The 22,225-nt window shown below is 39.3% G+C and overlaps 1 protein-coding gene and 1 pseudogene across 1 annotated transcript; both read right to left on the bottom strand.

Annotated features, from left to right (window-relative positions):
* Positions 1-3,126: 3,126 nt before the first annotated feature.
* LOC149213805 (uncharacterized) lies at positions 3,127-5,531 on the bottom strand. Its single transcript, XM_089389160.1, has 4 exons — positions 4,181-5,531; positions 3,558-3,970; positions 3,311-3,455; positions 3,127-3,167 (listed from the first exon to the last, which is right to left on the bottom strand). The coding sequence occupies exons 1-4, from the start codon at positions 5,529-5,531 to the stop codon at positions 3,127-3,129; spliced, it is 1,950 nt and encodes a 649-aa protein (XP_089245286.1).
* Positions 5,532-11,887: 6,356 nt separating this feature from the next.
* The window catches only part of LOC149213804 (uncharacterized), a 48,891-nt pseudogene continuing 38,553 nt past the window's right edge, over positions 11,888-22,225 (bottom strand).

Raw genomic sequence — 22,225 nt, 5'->3', positions numbered from 1 at the left:
GTTTCAAGTTGTGCAATCTTCGAATCCTTTTGACCCTGGTACCCTTTGCAAACGGGTAGGGTTTACTCCTGCTCCAGTATGTCTGTAGATTGTTCAATATGGCTGTAGATGTAGATATCAGCTTGTTTAGGTTGTCTAGGGTTCGGCCGTGCCCTTTGCCGGCGTTTGCAGTCTCTGTGCTTTGTTCTTTTGCATCAAACTACAATCTTAGCGTAACAAGGGTTTGGCAATTTGTGCTTTACGGCGATGCCGAGGTTTATCACATGATACTGTAAGGTTTATCGATCTTTCTGTGTGCAATGACTATGAAATACTTTAATTAAGTTAATGGAAACAGAGTGGTTTGGTTTGATACCTCTTTCTTGTAAGCTTGTATATTGATTTTATGTGGCCGCGTTACTCGTCGTGCTTGGCATACTGGTTCTGTGCAATATGGACTCGTGGTCTTGATTTGATGCGTGTAACGTTCTTGAAATTCTAGTTACAGTTAAACTCTTTCCATTTCAATTCACTTTTAAAAAAATATAGTAGATACATAATAAACACTTGTGTGCACAATATGGGAAAATGTCCGCAATAGATTATCTCAAACAAATTTACACTAGTTCTTTTACAGAGGGTTTCTTGATCAAGTTTCTATTTCTCTCTTTTTCACGAAGGGAAGAAGTCCCTCTACATTTGCCTATTTTGCTTTTTAATCTACATGGAAACATAACTAATTGACAAACTGCCCTACCTGAATCCTAACTGTCATTTAGTTATTCTTTAACAAAACTTAACTAAACAGTTTTCCCTTCCTGGGCTTAAACAACTTTGTAATTTAAAATTCTATGAGATAAAAGGAAATAAAACAATAACCAACTTGGTGGTCTGTCCACCCAATCCTGTAGCCTCTGACTTGTTTCTGTTCTCCCGTGAATCCGTCAATAGTCATTCGTCTCCTTGGAGCTGGATGCTCCTGCATCAGGCTCCCCGGGTGGCAAAAAGTCATGGCTTCGTTCCATGAGGTCATCAACAGAATAGCCCGCCTTTTGTATCTGCGTTGAGTTGAGCCACGAATTGTCCTCTATAGGACGGTTCTTCCACTTGACTAAATACCGCAGATACTCTTTCCTGCGTGTGCGTCTAGCTACTTGTGTATCCAGAATTCTTTCGATCTCAAGGGGTGGTGCCGTTGGCAACTGTCTCGTCCAAGTATCTTCTCCATGGTTGGTGTTCTGTGGCATTGTTGCTGCTGCATCATTCTCCGAACCAGCGACATAGGGAAACAGATCTGCCACGTTAAAAATGGGAGAAATCCCAATCCCAGGTGGCAACTGTATCTCGTAAGCGTTCGCAGAAAATTTTCGGACAATCTTGCAGGGACCGATCTTCTTGAATTTCAATTTATGGTACTCCCGTTTTGGAAACCTCTCCTTACGTAAGTACGCAAGTACTTCATCCCCAACATTAAATTGAACTTCCCGACGCTTTGTGTCAGCTCGTTGTTTATATTTTTGGCTGTTGTCCTGCAATTTCAGCTTGACTTGTTCGTGCAAGTTGCTCATAGCTTGAGCGAATTCTTCCCCATCAGCGCTCCGTTTCTCAAGTTTCCCCAAATCTCGTAATTCATGCACTCCTCGCGGATGCATGCCGTACAAAATCTGGAACGGACTGTACCCGGTGCTGCGGTTCGGTGAATCGTTGTACGCGAACTCTGCTTGTGCAAGTACACGGTCCCACGTCCGGGAATTTTCTCCTGTTAAACTTCGAAGTAAGTTTCCTAGGCTTCTGTTTACTACCTCCGTTTGACCATCAGTCTGCGGGTGGTAAGCGGAGCTGAACTGCAATTGAGTATCTAACTTTTTCCACAGAGTTCTCCAAAAGTGACCAGTAAACTTTACATCCCTGTCAGAGACAATGGATTTCGGGAGTCCATGCAACCGAACGATTTCATTAAAGAAAAGATGTGCTATATAAGTAGCATCGCTGGTTTTCTTACAAGGTACAAAATGTGCCATTTTTGAAAATCGGTCAACTACAACCATTACTGAATCGAAACCTCGTTGTGTCTTCGGCAAACCCAGAACGAAGTCCATACTCACTGAATCCCATGGTCGGCTTGGAATCGGCAATGGAAAATAAAGACCAGTATTTTGACTGTGACCCTTTGCTAGTTGACACACTTTACATCTGCTCACGTACCTCTGCACATCCCGCTGCAATTTCGGCCAGAAATAGAAATGTCGTACCTGAGCAATCGTTTTGTCTATACCAAAGTGTCCAGCCAGTCCTCCACTGTGCTTTTCCTGTACAATATTTTCCCGCATAGAACAGTTGGGTATACACAACTGCCCTCCTTTAAACAACAATCCTTCCTGTAGATTATAGTCTAGCCACTTGCTGTCATTTCGTAACAGCGGGTTTTGGCAAGCCTCATAGGCTTCCATAAACTCAGTGTCGGTCGGATACAGCTCTTTTAGGTGTTCAAATCCCAAAATCTGCATCGTGCTTTCCTGGAGAAGCAACGTTCTCCTACTAAGTGCATCTGCTACCTTATTTGATTGTCCGCTAATGTGTTTCAGTACAAACGTGAAACTTTGCAAGTACTCAACCCAAGCTGCATGTTTATGATTCAATTTATGCTGCTGCATAATGTACTGTAACGCAGAATTGTCAGAGTATAAGACAAACTCGTTACCTAACAGGTAATGTCTCCAATGTTTCAAAGCCTGCACAATGGCGTAAAACTCCTTGTCGTAGGTTGAGTATTTCTGTCTGCTCTCATTTAGCTTTTCACTGAAATAGGCGACCGGTCTGTCCTCCTGGCTAAGAACTGCCCCAATGGCTGTCCCACTGGCATCACAACGAACTTGGAAAAGTTTGTTGAAATCAGGTAGCCTCAATATCGGTCTCTCTGTAATCTTCTTTTTCAGAGTTTGAAAACTACTTTCTGCTGCTTCAGTCCAGTGAAAAGGCTGATTTACCTTCTTAATTGTGTCCAACATAGGTGCGCAAATCTCGCTGAAATTTCTGATAAACTTTCTGTAAAAGCTGGCTAGTCCATGGAAACTTCGGACTTCAAATAAACTTTTTGGAGAAGGCCAGCTAACTATAGCTGCCACCTTTTCTGGATCCATTTTTAATTCATTTTCTGCAATGACAAATCCCAGATATACTAATTCTCGCTGAAAAAAAGTACACTTTTTCAGGTTAATCAGCAGCTTGTTTTGCTGTAACTTCCTCAACACACTCTGCAAATGTCTGAAATGTTCCTCCTTAGTCTTACTAAAAATCAGAATATCATCCAAGTAAACTATTACAAACTTACCATTAAATTCCTTCAGCACTTCATTCATCAGACGCATGAACGTGCTGGGAGCGTTGCTCAAACCGAAAGGCATCACCAGCCACTCATATAAGCCTTCGTTCGTCTTGAAAGCGGTCTTCCATTCATCTCCTTCCCGAATCCGGATCTGGTGATATCCACTCTTCAAGTCAATCTTCGAAAAATAAGCCGCCCCACTCAAACAATCCATCATATCGTCCATCCTAGGTAAGGGAAACCTGTACCTAACGGTAATTTTGTTAATAGCCCTGGAATCTGTACACATCCTCCACTCTCCTCCTTTCTTTGGAGCCAAAACAGTTGGTACTGCACATGGGCTCATGCTCTCCCGAATCAAACCTTTGTCCAACAACTCCTGGACCTGTTTCCTAATTTCTTCATGATCTTTAGGACTCATGCGGTAAGCTGCTTTGTTTGGCAGGCTTGCTCCTGGTATAAAGTCAATGCAGTGACTAATACCTCTCCTTGGTGGCAATTCATCTGGAAGATCATCTACCACAATGTCTCCAAAATCCTGCAGTAATTTCTGAACTTCTTCAGGCAAATCCGAAACCTGTGTATGAAGTACCACTGCCTTTGGTCTCCTTATGACAGCAAAATTTATCTCGCTGTCCTCAATCTGTCTTATAAACTCTTTTCCGCCTAACAGCAGTGCTTTCACTTCACTAGCTTCTGCTGTGTTTTCCTCCTTGATGGGTACAAGCGTATGCTTGATCCCATCTTTCACAAACTTATAGCAGTTGGTTTTCCCATCATGAACTGCACTTCTATCAAACTGCCAAGGTCGTCCCAACAGTAGGTGACAGACATCCATTGGCATGACATCACAAAGGATCTTATCCTTGTACTTACCAATCTGAAATTCTACCTCACATTGTTCGTCGACTAACAGCTGATGTCCTTTCTGCAGCCATGACACTTTGTAGGGCATAGGGTGCTTCAATTTCTTCAATCCCAGCTTTTCTACCATCTCCACAGCCACAAGATTGTCCGTACTCCCACTATCAATGATCAGTTTGCAGCACTTGCCCCGCGACTTGCAGACAGTGCGGAACAAAGCTTTTCGTTGATCTGGTTCTGCAACCTCCTTTGCTGGTTTCAACAACACTTTATTCAACACCAAAGCTTCACCTGTCTCAGGTGCATTTTCCGCTTCTTGAGGTGTTGCCTCAGCATCCTCTGGCTGAGCAACATAAGCTCCTCTCCCACCTGCTGGTTCACCTTCAGGACATTCATACGACTTGTGTCCCCATTTGTGACAGCGATAGCACTGGACAGCTCCCCTGCCCCGACCATATCCTCGCCCCCGCTGAGGTGGTCGTCCTCCTCTAGTGCTATTGTCTTTTTCTGCTGCTCCAGCAGATTTAGAGCTGCTGCTTTCTTCACCTGAACCTGCACCTCGGCCTCTTCCAAACATCTTACCTTTCCCCCTGCCAGTTCCACCTCCTCTTCTGGCATTTTGCTTCCGGTTAATTTTCTCCTCTGCCTTCAGCGCAAACTGATAGGCTTCATCCAATGTCCGGGGTGAAAGGATACCAATTTCATCCAAGATTTCCCCCCTTAAGCCATTCACAAATCTGGCTGTTTTCTCCGGGGTGTCTTCTACATATCCTGCCCGTAAATTTAACTTGTAGAACTCCTCTGTAAATTCTCTTACAGTCATTCCCCTCTGCTTCAGGTTCTGTACCTGCCTGTACAGCATAATCTGGTAATCCTTCGGCAGGAATTTCTCTTTCAGCTTGGCCTCCATCCTAGACCATTTCTTTATAGGCTGTTTGTTAAGCCTCCTCCGCTCCGCCTGAATGCTGTCCCACCACAAGGACGCATGTCCCTTTAGTTTGGTGGCGGCGAACTTCACCTGTTTATCCTCACTGGTTTCCTCGAATTCGAAATATTTGTTGACTTCACTCAGCCAATCCAACAACACGTCTGCGGACAGACTTCCGTCATAAGTAGGTAACTCATGCCTTGGCTTATGACTGGACAGCAAAACTGACTTCAACAATTTGAGTTCCGGTGTTACCCCTTCGAACTCATCCTCCGGTTCAACTTCTTCTTCATCACTGTCATCTGCTGGGTTTCTTCTTCCCCCAGCCTCTACTGCCTCCAAACGTTCTCGCAAGACACGGATCTCCTCACGGAGTCCCTCTTCTGCTACCCTCCGGACTCTTCCTCTTCCTCTTCCTCTTCTGCCAACCTCCATTTCCTTTTACTCAAAAACCTGCTCTGATACCACTTTTGATGGCCCAGCCCTTCGGTGACGTGGACACACAGTCACGTGGTCTCACCTCAGGCCCCGGTGTCACTTTGCGTGCGGACAAAACTCCCGCGGTTTTACCTGGCCCCCAATCCGAGGCTCATTAAATCACGCACCTGCCGGTTGAAAGGTTTAGCCACCGGCTTGTTCCGTTACCTCCCGCCTATGTTAAACCCTAAGGACTTACCTTTGGCTCATTTTCACTTGTCACTCTGCCGCTGCTCTCTCTGCGTTCCTGTGGCGATGCTCCCGGTTTCGAACCCTGGTCACTGTTCTGTCCAACAGACGAACCCTGTACTCGGTCAATGGTTACAATGGTTACAGTTTCTGTTGAGGAGCTATTCCTCTGTCTTCGATGCTATCTATCGAGGTGTGTGGACCTGTATGGCTCAGTGGTTCTGTTCTGAGGTTATGGTAAGCTGCTTTATATTTTCGTGGGTTCACTGTAAGAGTCTTTGCGTTCTCTGTTACTGAGCTATAATTTTTGTACAGGTATCTGCGACCTTGAAGCTGCCGCTCTTCCAATCTCTTTCCGCCCTCGAAGGTAAGCTAGCGTGCTATGATTCACCCTGCACGGTTATCTTTTATCGACACTTACAGGTTCTGTGCCTTTTTCAGTTTGTGGAATGGGGTTCTGTCTCAACAGCTCTCCGTCGACCTGTGGGTGAGTTTACATCTCCTTCATGCTCACATTTGTTTGCTCCTTCGTTCTCTTATACTGATGATGATTCTAACCTCTCGTTGTTTCTATGTGCAGGCTTGAACAGAAGGCTCGCTCACGAGGGTTTCAAGTTGTGCAATCTTCGAATCCTTTCGACCCTGGTACCCTTTGCAAACGGGTAGGGTTTACTCCTGCTCCAGTATGTCTGTAGATTGTTCAATATGGCTGTAGATGTAGATATCAGCTTGTTTAGGTTGTCTAGGGTTCGGCCGTGCCCTTTGCCGGCGTTTGCAGTCTCTGTGCTTTGTTCTTTTGCATCAAACTACAATCTTAGCGTAACAAGGGTTTGGTAATTTGTGCTTTACGGCGATGCCGGGGTTTATCACATGATACTGTAAGGTTTATCGATCTTTCTGTGTGCAATGACTATGAAATACTTTAATTAAGTTAATGGAAACAGAGTGGTTTGGTTTGATACCTCTTTCTTGTAAGCTTGTATATTGATTTTATGTGGCCGCGTTACTCCTCGTGCTTGGCATACTGGTTCTGTGCAATATGGACTCGTGGTCTTGATTTGATGCCTGTAACGTTCTTGAAATTCTAGTTACAGTTAAACTCTTTCCATTTCAATTCACTTTTAAAAAAATACAGTAGATACACAGTAAACACTTGTGTGCACAATATGGGAAAATGTCCGCAATAGATTATCTCAAACAAATTTACACTAGTTCTGTTACAGAGGGTTTCTTGATCAAGTTTCTATTTCTCTCTTTTTCACGAAGGGAAGAAGTCCCTCTACATTTGCCTATTTTGCTTTTTAATCTACATGGAAACATAACTAATTGACAAACTGCCCTACCTGAATCCTAACTGTCATTTAGTTATTCTTTAACAAAACTTAACTAAACAGTTTTCCCTTCCTGGGCTTAAACAACTTTGTAATTTAAAATGCTATGAGATAAAAGGAAATAAAACAATAATTAAGAAAACAATAACCAACTTGGTGGTCTGTCCACCCAATCCTGTAGCCTCTGTCTTGTTTCTGTTCTCCCGTGAATCCGTCAATAGTCATTCGTCTCCTCGGAGCTGGATGCTCCTGCATCAAATTCCTTATATTTAGGCCTCGTGACCAATTTTTCATCACAATAATAATGGAAATTAAGAAGTTGATGTTCTATTGCTTATTTTGAGATTAATTTTTGCAAGATAATATTCCCAAATTTTCTATACTTTGAATGTATCTTTGCACCTTTAAAGCCAATTGCTAATTTTATTTGTTTTCACAATTTCAATAAAAAATCTCCCACTCATTTCACAATTTCAACAATTTTTTTTAACAAATTTACAAATTTTTGAATTGTAGTTTACAAACAAATCACCACTTATCAATTAATTTCCCATCAAATTCTATCTCTAACCACAAATAGCCATATTATGAAGTAAAGTTTCATTTGTCATACTAAACTTTGACCTTTGTGCACTCTCTTTCTCATCGTGAGATAGACGGGCAGCGTAGAGGTCTTACTCCTTGAAACAGTGGGCGGCATGGCCCATTGACAAGGCCTATAAATGGTACAAACACACTTCAAAGGTGAGTTGTCAACTTATGGTTTCACTGGTCACGGTTTCATTAAAAGTATGTAAAGGTTTATGAGCATGCGCAGCCGACTTTTACCATACTTTTGATGGAACCATATAACTAAATCGTGGTCTTAAATGTTATAGCTAGCATTTAAAGAGTATGTATATAATTTTTTTTTTAAGTATGTATGTTTGTTATTAAAGCGAATATGTATAATATATTGAGCTTTGTTTGAGGAGCTCATAATTTTGTTGGGATGGTTAATTTGCAGGAGAAATTTGTTAAAAGAAAATTAATTTTGTTAGTATATTTTTTTAATGGGAAATGGATTCAGATCATCATAATCTTTTGCAAATTTAAAATTTTGAAGCTTAAGAATTATAACCAAAATAAATAAATAAACAAAGCCAAATTTTCTCAAACTTATATGAGAATTTTAGTTTAATATATAGCCATTGCATGTGCCCCATGGCCCTACATTCGAATGAATGACGTTGAGTGCACGTTTTCTTCTAAAAGTTCCATGTCAAAATCATATGAAATGATTAAAAAGTTTGTGTATGTAAGTGTATGCTGAAAATAACCAGCCTATCAAGAGCCATAAATATTTGGAGATAAATAATCATATAACCAGCTTACCAATAAACCATAAATATCTGGCCTTATATAATCACTGCCAAAATCCAATAACAGACATATACAGTAGCCAAGCATTTATACAGACTAGTTATTTGTTGGCATAAATGTCACCTCCACTAACTGTTACATTACTTGACGGTGGTAGTTGGTTGAGAAATTCACTTGGCCAATACCACGTTCACCACATGGCATGCCCAATGCCTTTGCAACATTTTCCCTCTTTCATGGTGGCCCTCTTCTACCATTTTAGGCCAACTAATATGCTTCCAAAAATAAAAAAGTCACTTCACTTAAACAAAACAAACATAAAATTCCTGAATGCCTTATTTCACAGAGAGTGGTGTTTTCAAGGCGATAACACCATCCTCAATCCAATCCGAAAGAATTAGTCCTGCAGCAAAAACAAAGAAACTCAATTCTACCATCTTAGGTAAATCATTCTGTGATCCTTTCCAGTTTAATAGATAACTCTAGTGTCAAACAGAAGCCAAAGAATTAACAACCATCCTCAATCCAATCCGAAAGACCTAGTCCTGCAGCAAAAGCAAAGAAACTCAATTCTGCCATCTTAGTTAAATCATTCTGTGATCCTTTCCAGTTTAATAGATAACTCTAGTGTGAATCAGAACCCAAAGATTTAAGCGATTTCAAATGGCCTTAATATCTGCTAATCATATGATCAAAGAGACCAATAATGTTGAGTAAATGTTTCTCTGTCCAATGCACATATCAATTCCTCTGCAAGTTCATCTTGAAGATCTACGACCATGACTACGATTCATCTCTACGCTGTTACCCATTATCAATAAAAACAAGAGACTTGTTAAGCATTACAGGCACATCAATGGAGAGAGGCACACGCGTAGAGTAACGAAGATGTTAATATTCCCCTCACATTAATATGAACACAAAACATACATTCTGCAATTTCTAAACGAACTCTGTAACTCTTAACTGGCTGGATTGTACCCTGACACCTCTCTACTTTCTTCAATGCCAGAAGGCTTACGTTAAAAAACAAGGGATAAAACGAGATCCCAGATTTCCTCCTCAAATCCCTAACTAATTTCTCAAAGAAGAAACTCAAGATTAGGAAGTTTTTGCATAGAAGCCTCGACTCCACCGTAACGGCTACATTAAGTGATGTAGTAGTAGCGGCTGAAAAATTCATTTGGCCAAATCACACCGTCAACCACATCATATGCTGCCGCATGTCTGGTTTGAAACATCAATTAGAGGCCTTAAAGATGACCGTATATACATACCGATACTAGGCATCTCGTTGACATTATAGATCCGTCTAAAAAATTCTGAAAGAAAAAATATAGTCAAGGCTCCCTATGGCTACTTTATGTTAGTTCAAAAAAATTTTAAAAACTAAAATGAAAATTTAAATTTAGTAACACGTATTCCACTTTTTCAATCGTTTCAACCAAACCAATTGGATATTCTGCCACTATAACATTTTTTAAAACTTCCCCTCTTTTTTACCCAAACCAGTTGCATATTCTACCACATTGAAGTGGCTTTTCCAGCTTTCTCCACCAAAGATTCAACGACTTGACCTAGCAACTCGACCCCGTCCCTGGTAATTTACAAGAAAATATAAAACCCATCATTTAGAAAATAAATAAAACTATAAGCTTTCCCATTCCCAGCGTTTTTTTTTGTGCTAGAAAAACACACAGGCTTACATTTATATCAATGAACGGTATGGTTGGTCTTTCTCATTAAATAGATAATTAATTGTTCTAAAAGGATTAGTTATCCAAAACAATAGTTGAGACTCACAACTATCTCTTTAGTTCACATACAACTAACTACCTATTTTAGTCGAAAGGGGGTTACTATTCTTTAACTATCCCTCTTAATCTCAATTGTTATATTTATGGACAATACTTAGCCTAAATGCTTGAGTGTTTTTTCTGAAATTCAAAAGCATTTTTTCCTTATGGCTTGGTGAAAAGATTCACAAAATTAAAACAATATGTCACCATTGTTGATAAGCAATGTCTTTAATTTGATTTTTAGAAAATACACACAAATTTTCCTACTAAAATCATCAATAAAAGTTAGAAAATAAAAGCTTGCCCCTAATAGATTGAGTTTGCATATGAGGGGACAAGTTCTAGGATCTCTGAGACCATGCACTACTACATATAAGGGAGTTTTAAGATAATATTTAAGACAATTTTTGAGTAAATTGTCTTAACTTGAGACAAAAAGAACTTGTAAATTGTCTTTAAGCGGGTGTCTCAAATTATTGTCTTAAAAAATTGTCTCTATAAAGACAATATAGAACAAAAGTATTACTCTTTCTTAAGAGACAATTCATTTGTGTCTCTCAAGAGACTATAGTTATTTGTCTTAAAAAAATGTATCTATAAAGACAATATAGAACACAAGTATTATTGTCTCTTAAGAGACAATTCATTTTTGTCTCTCAAGAGACCATAGCTATGATTAATGACATATTGTCTCTATAGAGGCAAAAACTGAGATTAAAGACATACTGTCTCTATAGAGACAATATGTCTTTAATCCGAGTTATCGTCTCAATAGAAAAAAGTTCTCTAGAAACACAATATAGAATGTGAATGTGAATGTTTCTTCATTAATTAATTCATGTTAAGGTATGATGGAATTGAACCACCAACCTCCCACTTGTAACGAAGGTGCTCTTCCATTAAGCTAGCACCCTTTAAAGAAATGTGTTATCTCAATAAAAAAAGTTAAAAATGAACGAGCACTCAGAGAAACCAAAAACCTGAGAAAACATAGTAGTGAAAGAGCTCAAGCCAAGAAATATAAGGTATCTATATACAGATGAAATATTAGCAAGAAAAATGAGGGCAAATACATATGAACTAATCCATGATTGTGTGTGTATATGCTTCAAATCAAATAACTTTGCTATATATGTTACATAGAGTTAGGCAACCTGTACTATCGGTCATTTTATTATATGGTATTGACCCAAATAAAACCCACATGCTTCACAGTGAATCGGTTGAATGAATATTGAAACATAGGAAACTAACAATGTCCTCCCTTACATACGAGATTATCACATAGGATTGCTTTAAAATGAAAACAACAAAATTGAAGTAGGAGTTTGATAAATATATCAATCTCATGAAATTTCAAGGGAGCAAACTCAACCTTAGTTGCACATTGTACTACCATGGACTCTGTAAACATTAGAAATGAGATCAAAAGCACTAAAATGTAAAGATCAATGAAAACAGAGAGTTGTTTTATTGAGACTTTGTGTTGAAGAAACGCTTGCTTCAACAAAACAAAACAAAACAAAACAAACAAACAAACAAACAAACAAAAACAAACCATTTTTCTACAAGTATAATTCTGACCTCGAATTCCTTGAAATTGTGAATTATACTTCAATAAAAAGTTACACATCTAGACTCTTTTTGAAGCATCATACTCCATCGATTCTCCAAACAAATCATCATAATCAAAGAGTGCATTAGGTTTTGAATTGGAATTTCATCATCATATGGATTACAGAACTTTTTTGGTCAATTTCTTAATCATGTCGTTGGCAGAAATTTTTGTTGTCACATTTGAAGCAACTTGCTCTGAACTACCATTGTTTTCTTTTGGTACATTTTCCCATGAGGCACCAACCTGACCAGCAAAGGAATCCCCATAAAGATCTCCATAGAACCCACCTTTCGTTGGTGACTTGACTTTGTTCAGATATTGTAGTAACTTTTGAGTGACCCCTTTTGGTGCATCACTCTCTTCCTTTGGCATAACCTGGTCTTGGCCTTTAGGTATCACTATAACCTGCACAAGAGACTCATATTTTCCAACAACACTACCTTATCATTGTAACCTGCACAAGAGACTCATATTTTCCAACAAGACTACCTTCCTTTACCCCGATGGGCCCAGGCTTAGTGCTAACATTTGCACCATCTAATATTCCAACTACCTCCACTTACTCTCCACCATGTTGATCCCTAAAAGCAACTCTCGTTATCTGTGGTTGCTTGGAAGCCTTTCAACTTGGGACTCTTCATCTTTACCAACTGCAAAAAGTGCTCCTAAATCCTTAATGGTTTTTGGTACCAAGTTTATTATGCTTTCCCCAAAGCGGTTTAGAATAGTAATATATGCCACAACTGCATCCTCATCAGAAGGATATAGAGGATCTAAAAGGGTGAACTGTGGAGAAAATTGTTACATAGCCACAAGGGCAACTATATTTTTTTCTCAAAATATAACCTTGGAAATGTTGCTGAAATTTCTAAGTATTACCCGTTAGAAATTTTATCTATATTCTCTGGTTTATTTGTCTTACTTGTTAATTACGAACAAGTTATTTAAACATGTAAATATCGAAATAAACACAATACAATCTCAACCATCTACAGATCAACAACTGAAAGAAATAGCAAACGCACAAGTCACATCATTACTTTTGGACAACTCGTCGCCAGAAAAACCCAACTTTGGAAACCGATGCAGAAATTTTGAGGGTTATTTTATTATGCAGTCTATCCTTGAGTACAACTGGGTGCCAAACAGGCTCACCAAACAGAGAAAATAACATGGCAGTAATACCTCTCTATTCGGAAGCAGATATTCAGAAAATATGCCCCATGAAACCCTCTCTAGCACAACCTGAAGCTTAGCGTCAACCCACCTGGCCTTAGCATCAGCTCAAAACCCCCTGCATCAGCCCTATGAGGCACTGTGCAACCTCTATGTCCCTCTACATCACTCCTGCAACCTCTGTGTGGATGACGTGATCCCTTATGGCCTTTGTGTAGTCCATGCTAGCTCTGTGTGGCTCTCTCTGGCTCAGCGTTTGCCTCTCTCAGCATCTGTGCTAGGCTCTCAACACTACCTTTGCCTCTCCGTCTCATACTCACTGCTCCTCGCTGCAACTGATCACTGATTCCATTTCTCTTAGCAAACCCCGCTCTAGAAAATTGAATGACCGATCACTATGGTGTATTCTCCAATTGACCCTCAAGCCTCCTCTTACAATTTTCCTGTTGGTCCTTCAACGGTCGAGATTACATCTCTAATCAATGACTAAGATTATATTTGGTTTGATCCATGTCATTTGGAACCTTCTAACCCAGTTTAATGTTAATACCCATTAATATTTTATTTCTCCTAAGTTTAGAATTAGGAATTCCATTAAAAATATTAAGTATTTTAATATCTCCTTAACCAGATAGAATCTGCCCAAACCATTTATGGGCCTTTGATATCTCATGTGCTATACCAATTTTCATGGCTAGAGCACATCTGATGCTACCCCAAATCAACACTCCCTCTTAGCGAGGATTGTGGTCTAGTAATACTCCAACTGAGCATCACTATGATTATACGACACTAGTACCTATGCTGATGCTAGGCCTCCCCACCCAACATCCTCTACACTGTTGCATCTTGTAATGATTCCCATGGCCCTACCATTGCCACTGCTACATCTATACTGCAACTCCCTCTGCATCCATGTTGCTGATGGTCCTTTCTCCCAACACTACATCTGCATTGAAACCCCTCTCATCATGCTACGTCGTGCTATTGCTAACTTCTACTACATTGTAACTCAGTTATTGAGAAGTAAGTATCTGATCCACCCAACTACTGACATCCCTGTCAAGCTAGAAACACTCTCGATGCTGAAGCTCTCTCTGTCGCTATCAAGTTCTCCCTCTATTGCCTCTACGATGTTGCAAAACTCCCTACCTCTCACACCATTGCAAACCTCTTTGTGCCATCTTGCACTGTTGCAACCTCCTCTGTGCCTCTCGCACTACTACAACCTGCTAGCTCTACGCTACCTGGGACTACTGTACTGTAGCACTCTTTGTCTCTTCATCTGCATCCGTTTCTACTGACATCCACCAGTCCTGCTACTTCTTGCTTCGGGGCTCCTGTAGCAAGGTATAATCCAAGAGTTTCGGTACCTCAAGGATCCTGCCCCTCATTTCGTGTAGTCTTCTTTATTACAGCTCGATGTCTCCCCACCTCTTCTCTAGAAGTACATGAGCACTCATGGCACAATCGTCATCCTCCTCTACCTGCTTTTCCACCTTCGATGGCGCTGCCTTGGAGTCAGACGCCTCTCCCTTAGTCTTCTTCCTCGAACACTGGTTCGCATAATGACCCAGTTCCCCACAGTTGAACCACTTAACCTTGGAGATGTCCTTTTTCTTCCTCTTCTCCTGATTCTCCGTAGATGCCAAAGCTGCATCCTCTTCCTCTTCCTTCTTTGTCTAGACTCCTTTTCTACTACTTCTTGTCTTAGAAAGTTTCCTGATCTCTTCTTGGCAAAGAGCCACCCACAATTCTTCCCAATTTGGAAGATTTGCCCTTCCCAGAATGCTATGGACGAATTTCTCCCACTCCTCGAAGACTACATTTAGAGCAGTCCTCACCATTGTCTCTTGATATAGCATGGCCCCTATGGAAGTTAGTTGGTCCCGGATCTCCTTCAATCTGCTGAGGAAGTGATTTATCTGCTCTCCCTTCTGCATCTGGTACAACTGCAACTGATTCTCAAGTAACATATTCTTCTGCACGGAAGTATGATGGTACAACGTCTTCAAGGTGTCTCGCATTATGTCTCCTTCTCGGAAATATGTTAGACCACATGATCCTTAACCCCATCAAGGATGATACATTTCGCCTTGGCCATTGCCTCCTCGTACTTTTCATTATCAACCGGGTCAATTAGGATAGCCATTGTTCTCAAAGTGAAGACCTTGATGCGATGTTTATCTATAATGGACAAGATCTTGACCTTCCAAACCACAAATTTGGATGCCCTGTCCAACCTATCGTGATCCCTCATTCCATTCATGGTCATTTCTCTTCTCTTCCTTTCGACTCCTCCGAGTCTCTACTTCCCTCTAGAAGTTCTTTCTTCGACTCCCTTTGAGTCGCTACTTCTCGTCTAGAAGTTCTCTGCTAGACTCCCTCTGAGTCTCGATTTCCCTCTTGGAAATCCACCTGCCAATAGTCGAGTCGCATCTCTCTGATCTCCTATGCACCTGCAACCCTTATCTAGATTCCTTGGCTAGAAATCTACCTCGGTAGCCACTCCCTCTACCTAGGTTTTTCCTAGTTGGGTACTGTTTTGTCTCGGCAACAACAACACCCCACCAACTTCACTCCTCACAAACTTCCCACGGCTTTCGAAGCCCCAACAGCCGAAGGACTGAGCCTCTAGGCTCTGTGCAAAGCTGGCACTTGCTGAAATTCTCCCCAAGCCAACTGTGTCAACCCTTCTAGTCTCTGCGTGGCTTTTCGTGAGCCTTTTTCTGCCCTCCTCAGCCTTTGTGTTGACCTCTCTCTCGCCTGAACTGATGACGTAGTCCCTCTGCGTCAACCCTTCTCCACCACTTTTTGCTAGGAACAACTTATGTCACTCGAGACAACTACTTCTTCTACAAATGCTCTACTTCAGTTGGTGCCTTCAGCTCTTCTGTGATTTGCAACCACGCTTTGATATCATGTTGAAATTTCTAAGTATTACTCGTTAGAAATTTTATCTGTATTCTCTGGTTTATTTCTCCTACTTGTTAATTACGAACAAGCTATTTAATGATTGATGTTGATGTTGATGGCAACCCACCTATCCCACTTGGACCCCCACAATTGTCTCTTTTAATTTTTTAGTTTCCTTATTTGTAGCACAATTTACTATTTTTAGCAGTTTTTTGGGTGCTGAACTTTCGGAGCCGTTTTGAAGACCTAAATGACGTTTTTTGGGAAATATGGGAGCAACATGGGTCCATGGGTCCATGGTGTGCCTCAAACGGAGATCGTACACCAAAATTACAACCCCCAAAATTTGATGTACCAATTTACCCAAACGGGGCCCACAGTTTGGCGTTTCATCTTCTAGGGTTAGGTTTTTGGATGTTTAGGGTTTTCCATTGTTTCTCAACAATAAATAGGCCTTCGAGCCTCATTGTAAAATAGTTCAGAGGCATGTAGCCACCACATCTCTTCTCATAGATAAGCTACCATCGCCCTAGCTGGTTTATTTCCATTTATATTTGTAAGCATATTTCAATATTTTACATTAATGAAATGAAGTATTATTTCTGTTGCATCTCTATGTTTATGGTTATATATGTAATTTGTTGCATTCCTATTTAAATTTGGATCAGTGGTATCAGAGTAGTTTGCTCTTTCTCGGTCTTTCTTTGCATGTCCTCAACAAGGTTGGGATTTAAGGAGTTAGGGCTTGAACTGGTCTAACCTTTACAAGACCAGCCTCGCAAATCCTAATGACCTCCCATGGCAGATGAAAAGAAAGATGAGGGGGCTGGAGATCCTATCAAAATCTTTCTCGAAGAAGCCCTCGAGTGACAAAGGAACGCGATGATGGAAAAATTTACGCAAATCCTTCAGCGACTACCTAGAGGCGACACATCAGCTTCCAATAGCTACTTTGGAAATGCCACACCCCTTAAGGTACAAGTTAATTTTGAAATCCACATATTCAAGGGTCACATAGACGCAGATGCCGTAGATAAATGGTTAAATCTACTAGAGGGTTATTTTTCCGTTCATGATTTTTCTAGTCGGGAAAATATTATTGTCGCTCTTTTCAAAGAAGCCCCCCACGTCAAGGACTGGTGGGAAACCTACTACGAGAAAAAGGATGAAAGTACGAGCTCACTATTTTCAGCCACACCCACTTGGAGTTCATTCTGGAATGGCATCAAGGAGCAGTACTACCCTGTCAAAACTTCTGAGGACAAATATATAAAGTGGACCACGCTGTGGCAAAGAAGGGACCAAGATGTGTTGGAGTTCACAAAAAGTTTGCATACCCTTCGCACACAGTTGGGTATCAAGGATTTTGACCTACATTTGGTACTCAAATACTGCAGCTGCCTACACAGATACATGTGAGGCCATCTGGATGCGGAAGATTCTAGTAGGATTGTTCGGTCAGATGATGGATCCTACGGCGATATATTGTGATAATCAGAGTTGCATTAAACTATCTGAGAATCCAATGTTTGATGACAGGTCCAAGCATATATATATCCGCTATCATCATCTATGGGATTGTGTGGTCAAGAGGATCATGATGTTGATGTACATTTCGACTGAGGAACAGGATGTAGATATTTTGACAAAGGCATTGTCAAAGGGCAAGTTTGAATTCCATAGGGACAAGATCGAGGTTGCTGATAATCCCTTTCTTGTTGAGAGGGAGTGTTGAAAAGTGTGCAACAAGAAATGCTAAATTTAGAAAGTGTTAAAAATAGAACTGCTAAAAATAGCATGTCTAAAAATAGTAGTTTGGCCAATGAGCATTTTGGCCACCTTGGGTGAGAGGTGAAACTGTTAAAATTAGCATCTTCTAAAAATAGAATTTCATGGTCCCTTCCTATTTTTAGCAGTCCTTGGTCTGACTATAGGAAGTAAAAACAAATTTGGTCTTAACAGTAGTTTAAAATATTAATTAATTAATCTCCATGAGTTAATTAGTTATGGAAAATTAAACTTGCAGCCTTTGCGAGAACATGCAATTAGTTGTCCCACTGATAGAGGAATTTATCCTTGATTCTCTCCATTGACTGAGGAATTAAGTATGAGTTCTATAATGAGAGAATCAATTGACTTAGTTTATCTTAGTCAAGTCCAGCTAGATTATTTTAACAAGTTGTTAAAATAATGAGATATAGTTTGTTAATGCTTGCATGCATGTGACAATTATTATTTTCAAATAATTGAGTATTCTCTCATGGATAACTGATGCATGGCAGTTCAGACAGAGACCCGGTTGAGTTCAGATGGTGGGACAGTGTACTATCAGTTGCTAGGATATTTTAGGTGAATATTCCTTGCATGGAGAAGGATTTATTTCCAAGAGAATTACGTGATATAGGAGCTTGGATGACTTTATTAGTATATATACTTGTCTATATAGTCTGTGAGCTTCATATTCTTATTGCAAAGAGTACAGGATAGCTCTTGAGCTGATTCTTTTTGTAACCTCAAGAGGATTTCCACTTGATTGATAATACAGTGTTGGGGTTTTATACTGGTGCTTTCCCTAGTGATATATCTTGTGTTATGGTTGATTATTTCTCTTGATCAGTTATATGTGGTTATGCGTGATGTTTCTCATGAAATCAATTATGCTTATGCTTAATGTTTTGTAGAACTAGATCAAGTATTATGCTTTAGTACATTGCATATATCAGGTTGATCTATAGGTGAAATTTCTACAGATGATGCCCCATAAGTAATGTGCATAAGTGATACTCTTCAAAGTGAGACATGTAGTCAACATGCCATAAGATAACTACCAAAGTAACATAGTTAACCACAATGCACTAAAGAAATGCACACTTGAGCCTTGGTACACCATACTATGTGTCACATATAAGTGATGCACCTTAAATAAAAACATTTAAGTGATGCACCATAAGTTACACATAATTAATGTTCTTTTGTAACACACATTATTGACACACCATAAGCAACACACATAATTTAAATTAATTTATGTACATAGTGACTGCAATATATGAGAAGATATATAATGGAATTCTACCCCCTATTAACAAATCCGCAATGTTTACAAGAGGTTGATGTCTATCTTCCTGAAAAAAGTAATGGAAGCATAAATATGAGAAGGCCAAGAGAATAAAATGACAAATGCAAAGAATTGCTTGCTAAAACACTAAAACAATGTGTTTAAGCTCAAGTGAATCATTGGGAAATGTAAATAAACACACAATCTTGACCTTGAATCACAAGTTGGAAATGTCCGTTGATGTATATTGTTGTGGAATTTCAGAAACCATGGTTTTGTCTAATTCAAAAATCCTAGTTTTATGGAATTTGAAAACCATAATAATTTGGAATTTGATAACATTAGTATTTAGGAATTTGTAATGCATAATTGGTGACTAAGTTTTGTTATTTTGGCGGAGACCTTGTAAAGGACATGGATAGTATCACTTGTGTCAATTTGTAATAAGTTATGGTGGTTAAGGAAATATGTGGAAAACATAGTTAATGGTTGAGGTGAAGTGTGGGTAGCCTCATTTTATCATGAGAGGTTATCATAAGCTCTCTTTATGAAAATTCCTTAGGATGTTATTTTTTACATTATATTTATGAATTTTGTGAATCCTTGAAACATCATATGTATGGAATTTTTTTTTAGAACATTGTGACTAATTTATACCCAACACACCATAAGAGACTCCCATAAGTGACATGCTTAAGCATGTTGAGAAAAGTTCTGCCATTGATGTAAAATAAATAGTTATTGATGTCAAGTGGTGTCAAGTTTAGGGGTAGCTTGTTGGAAATCATTGAGTAGGTGGACAATTGGTTTTCATTTGTGTCAAGTATTCATTTTTAATGTGTTTTTGGTGTTTGCAGAGTTTTGTAGTGTTTGCAAACCACTGGATGCATGATCTAAATGACATACATTTGAGGGAATTTTGTCTACTCTAGATCAACTCAAGTTCTCTTGAAAAGTGCATAGTCCGATAGTCCTCTCAACGAGATTTCCAACGGTATATGGAACTTGGTATAACTCCTAAGGGATCATGAGATATATTTGTTTAAGTTGAAGAGGTTATAGATTTTTGGCATGTTGGTGCAGTGGCATGATAGGTAAAATATGAGAGGCCTGAAGGAAATAGACAAGAAAAATTTTGTTAGTTAATAGGAAAAGTTCCACAGAGGGCCTAGATGAGAGACTTGACATGATGAGAAATGGCACAATTAATGGAAAATGCCAGACGAGAAACATTCCATCAATAGATGTACATATTTCATGTCATGCCACACCAAGTTTAAATTGAAGAGGTATAGAAGAAAATCCTTATGAGCACAACACAAGACGAAATGTTCTAGATAGGAATCTCTCTAACAATAGTAAAAAATGAGAAATTCACGCCCCTTACCCTTTTTCAATTAACAAAGAAAATTAATGAAAAACACAAAAACCATACATATTTTCATATTAAAGAAACGTGGTAGACAGATGGCGATGATGAAGCAGAAAGATGATGTGGCACGTTGACAAAGAGACATGTGACAGATAGGTGGTAGTGTCATGGTTGAGAGATGACATGGATCACTGGTGGAGTGAAACATAACAAGTTGAAATAGCCCTATTGGGTCAGCAAGTGGCCTATTTTTTAATGACACATGACACGACTAAAATAATTCCATGTCACAAGATGATGGTAGCATGGAATTAGCATAAGAAAGGCCTTAGATGGTAAGCACACAGTTCTTAGGACTTAGTCATATATACCAATAGTTGAAGTTAAATGGCGTTGGACAATCAAATTTGGTGTTACAAGTGCCAAAATGCAGTGAAGAAGAAGTTACATGGAAAACTTAGTTTCAAGTTGTGATGACCAAAGCTAGCCGATACAGTCAATTATAAAAGTACCAAGCGTAGAAACCACAACCCATGGTAATTCAAGCACAGAGGATAAATAAGGCAGAGCATTTGATCGAAGTTTGGTTGGTGATATTATTGAAAATTATGGAGTGAAATAGAGTACCAACCTCAGCTCTGAGAAACTAATGACATAATTATAGGAGTGAATTGAATGGAAGGAGTGAAAGTTGATTGCATTCTTTATGAGAAGTTTCTCTTTGAGTTGTGTGTGATTGATTGAAGCAAAATAAATTGTGGTGAGTGGAGTGAATCGAAGTATGAAATGAGTTATAGTTGATGCATTTCTATTGAGAGTGTAATGGAGAGATGAATTGAAGCAAAAGACAATGTGTTGCATAAGTGTGTGATGAAGTGAAGCTAAATTCATTATGCTACGTGTAAGTGAGAGGACTCAATTGGAGAAAGGGAGGAGGTTGTTGAAGATAGAGTTGTGATGTTCATCTGATTTAGAATTAGAGAATCTTATTAGAGATATCAGTATGTAAATGAATGAAATATAGATATGCTGGGAAACAATAGGTTGGTTCCTGTACATATCTAAGGTTGGGTCCTCTAGCAACGATTCTTGACAATATGAGGGGGTTAGGGCCACCTGCGAGTTGGTGCTCACAAATATTTATGTAATACAAAGTAGTGGCTTTGATTTACATCATAATAAAATAATCTTTTGGGTTTCACATTAAATCATTGTGTACAAATTTCATGTGAATGATTTCTTACTATTTGTTAATTGCATTTGATTGAATAATTATATAAATAAGTGTAAATTTTGCAGAACACTAATTCACCCCCCTCTTAGTATTCCTTGATTCCAAACAAAGAAACAAACATATAAGTGACATAATTAAGTGATTCCCTATAAGTAATGTACATATAAGTGACACTCCTCAAAGTGAGACACATAGTTAACATGCCATGAGATACCTACCATAAGTGATGTAATTAAGAATCAATGCACTAAAGCAAAGTGCAAGAGACATGATACACAAGTCTAAAGTCATGTATTTATACTCAATTTGGTCCAAATAAACTTATTCATACATAATGAAATCTTATTCCCAACATAGATAATGGAAATTCATGCCCAAGAATGAAAGAAAGGCAACTAGTTCCTTAGACAAAAAATGGAATTTTGTGCCTAAAATGCCACATCACAGCTAATGTACATAATGTATCTCTCAATCACAATTGCCACCCTTGGCACTCCTGTGTGCATCTCCCAAATTAGTCTTCCTCCTCTTTGAGATGGAGGAACCTTGTGCCTTCTTTGGTCTAAGGGTACTATACCTCTCTAGGCACTAAAAAGG

The sequence above is a fragment of the Pinus tabuliformis genome, chromosome 1_1, assembly GCF_031772625.1.
Source record: "Pinus tabuliformis cultivar Carrire ecotype Pingquan chromosome 1_1, CPIR1, whole genome shotgun sequence".
Classification (NCBI taxonomy): Eukaryota; Viridiplantae; Streptophyta; class Pinopsida; order Pinales; family Pinaceae; genus Pinus; species Pinus tabuliformis.
The sequence above is the reverse complement of the archived record's forward strand: the minus strand, read 5'-3'. Positions and strand labels throughout refer to the sequence as shown.

Excerpts from the sequence above, each read along its gene's own strand:
- LOC149213805 (XM_089389160.1), bottom strand. The coding sequence starts at position 5,531 with ATGGAGGTTGGCAGAAGAGGAAGAGGAAGAGGAAGAGTCCGGAGGGTA. Across the intron at positions 3,971-4,180 it reads TGAGGTAGAATTTCAGATTG|GCGGAAAAGAGTTTATAAGA; the intron begins GTAAGTACAAGG and ends CACTGCTGTTAG. Across the intron at positions 3,168-3,310 it reads AGTGCTGAAGGAATTTAATG|CGAGAATTAGTATATCTGGG; the intron begins GTAAGTTTGTAA and ends ACTTTTTTTCAG.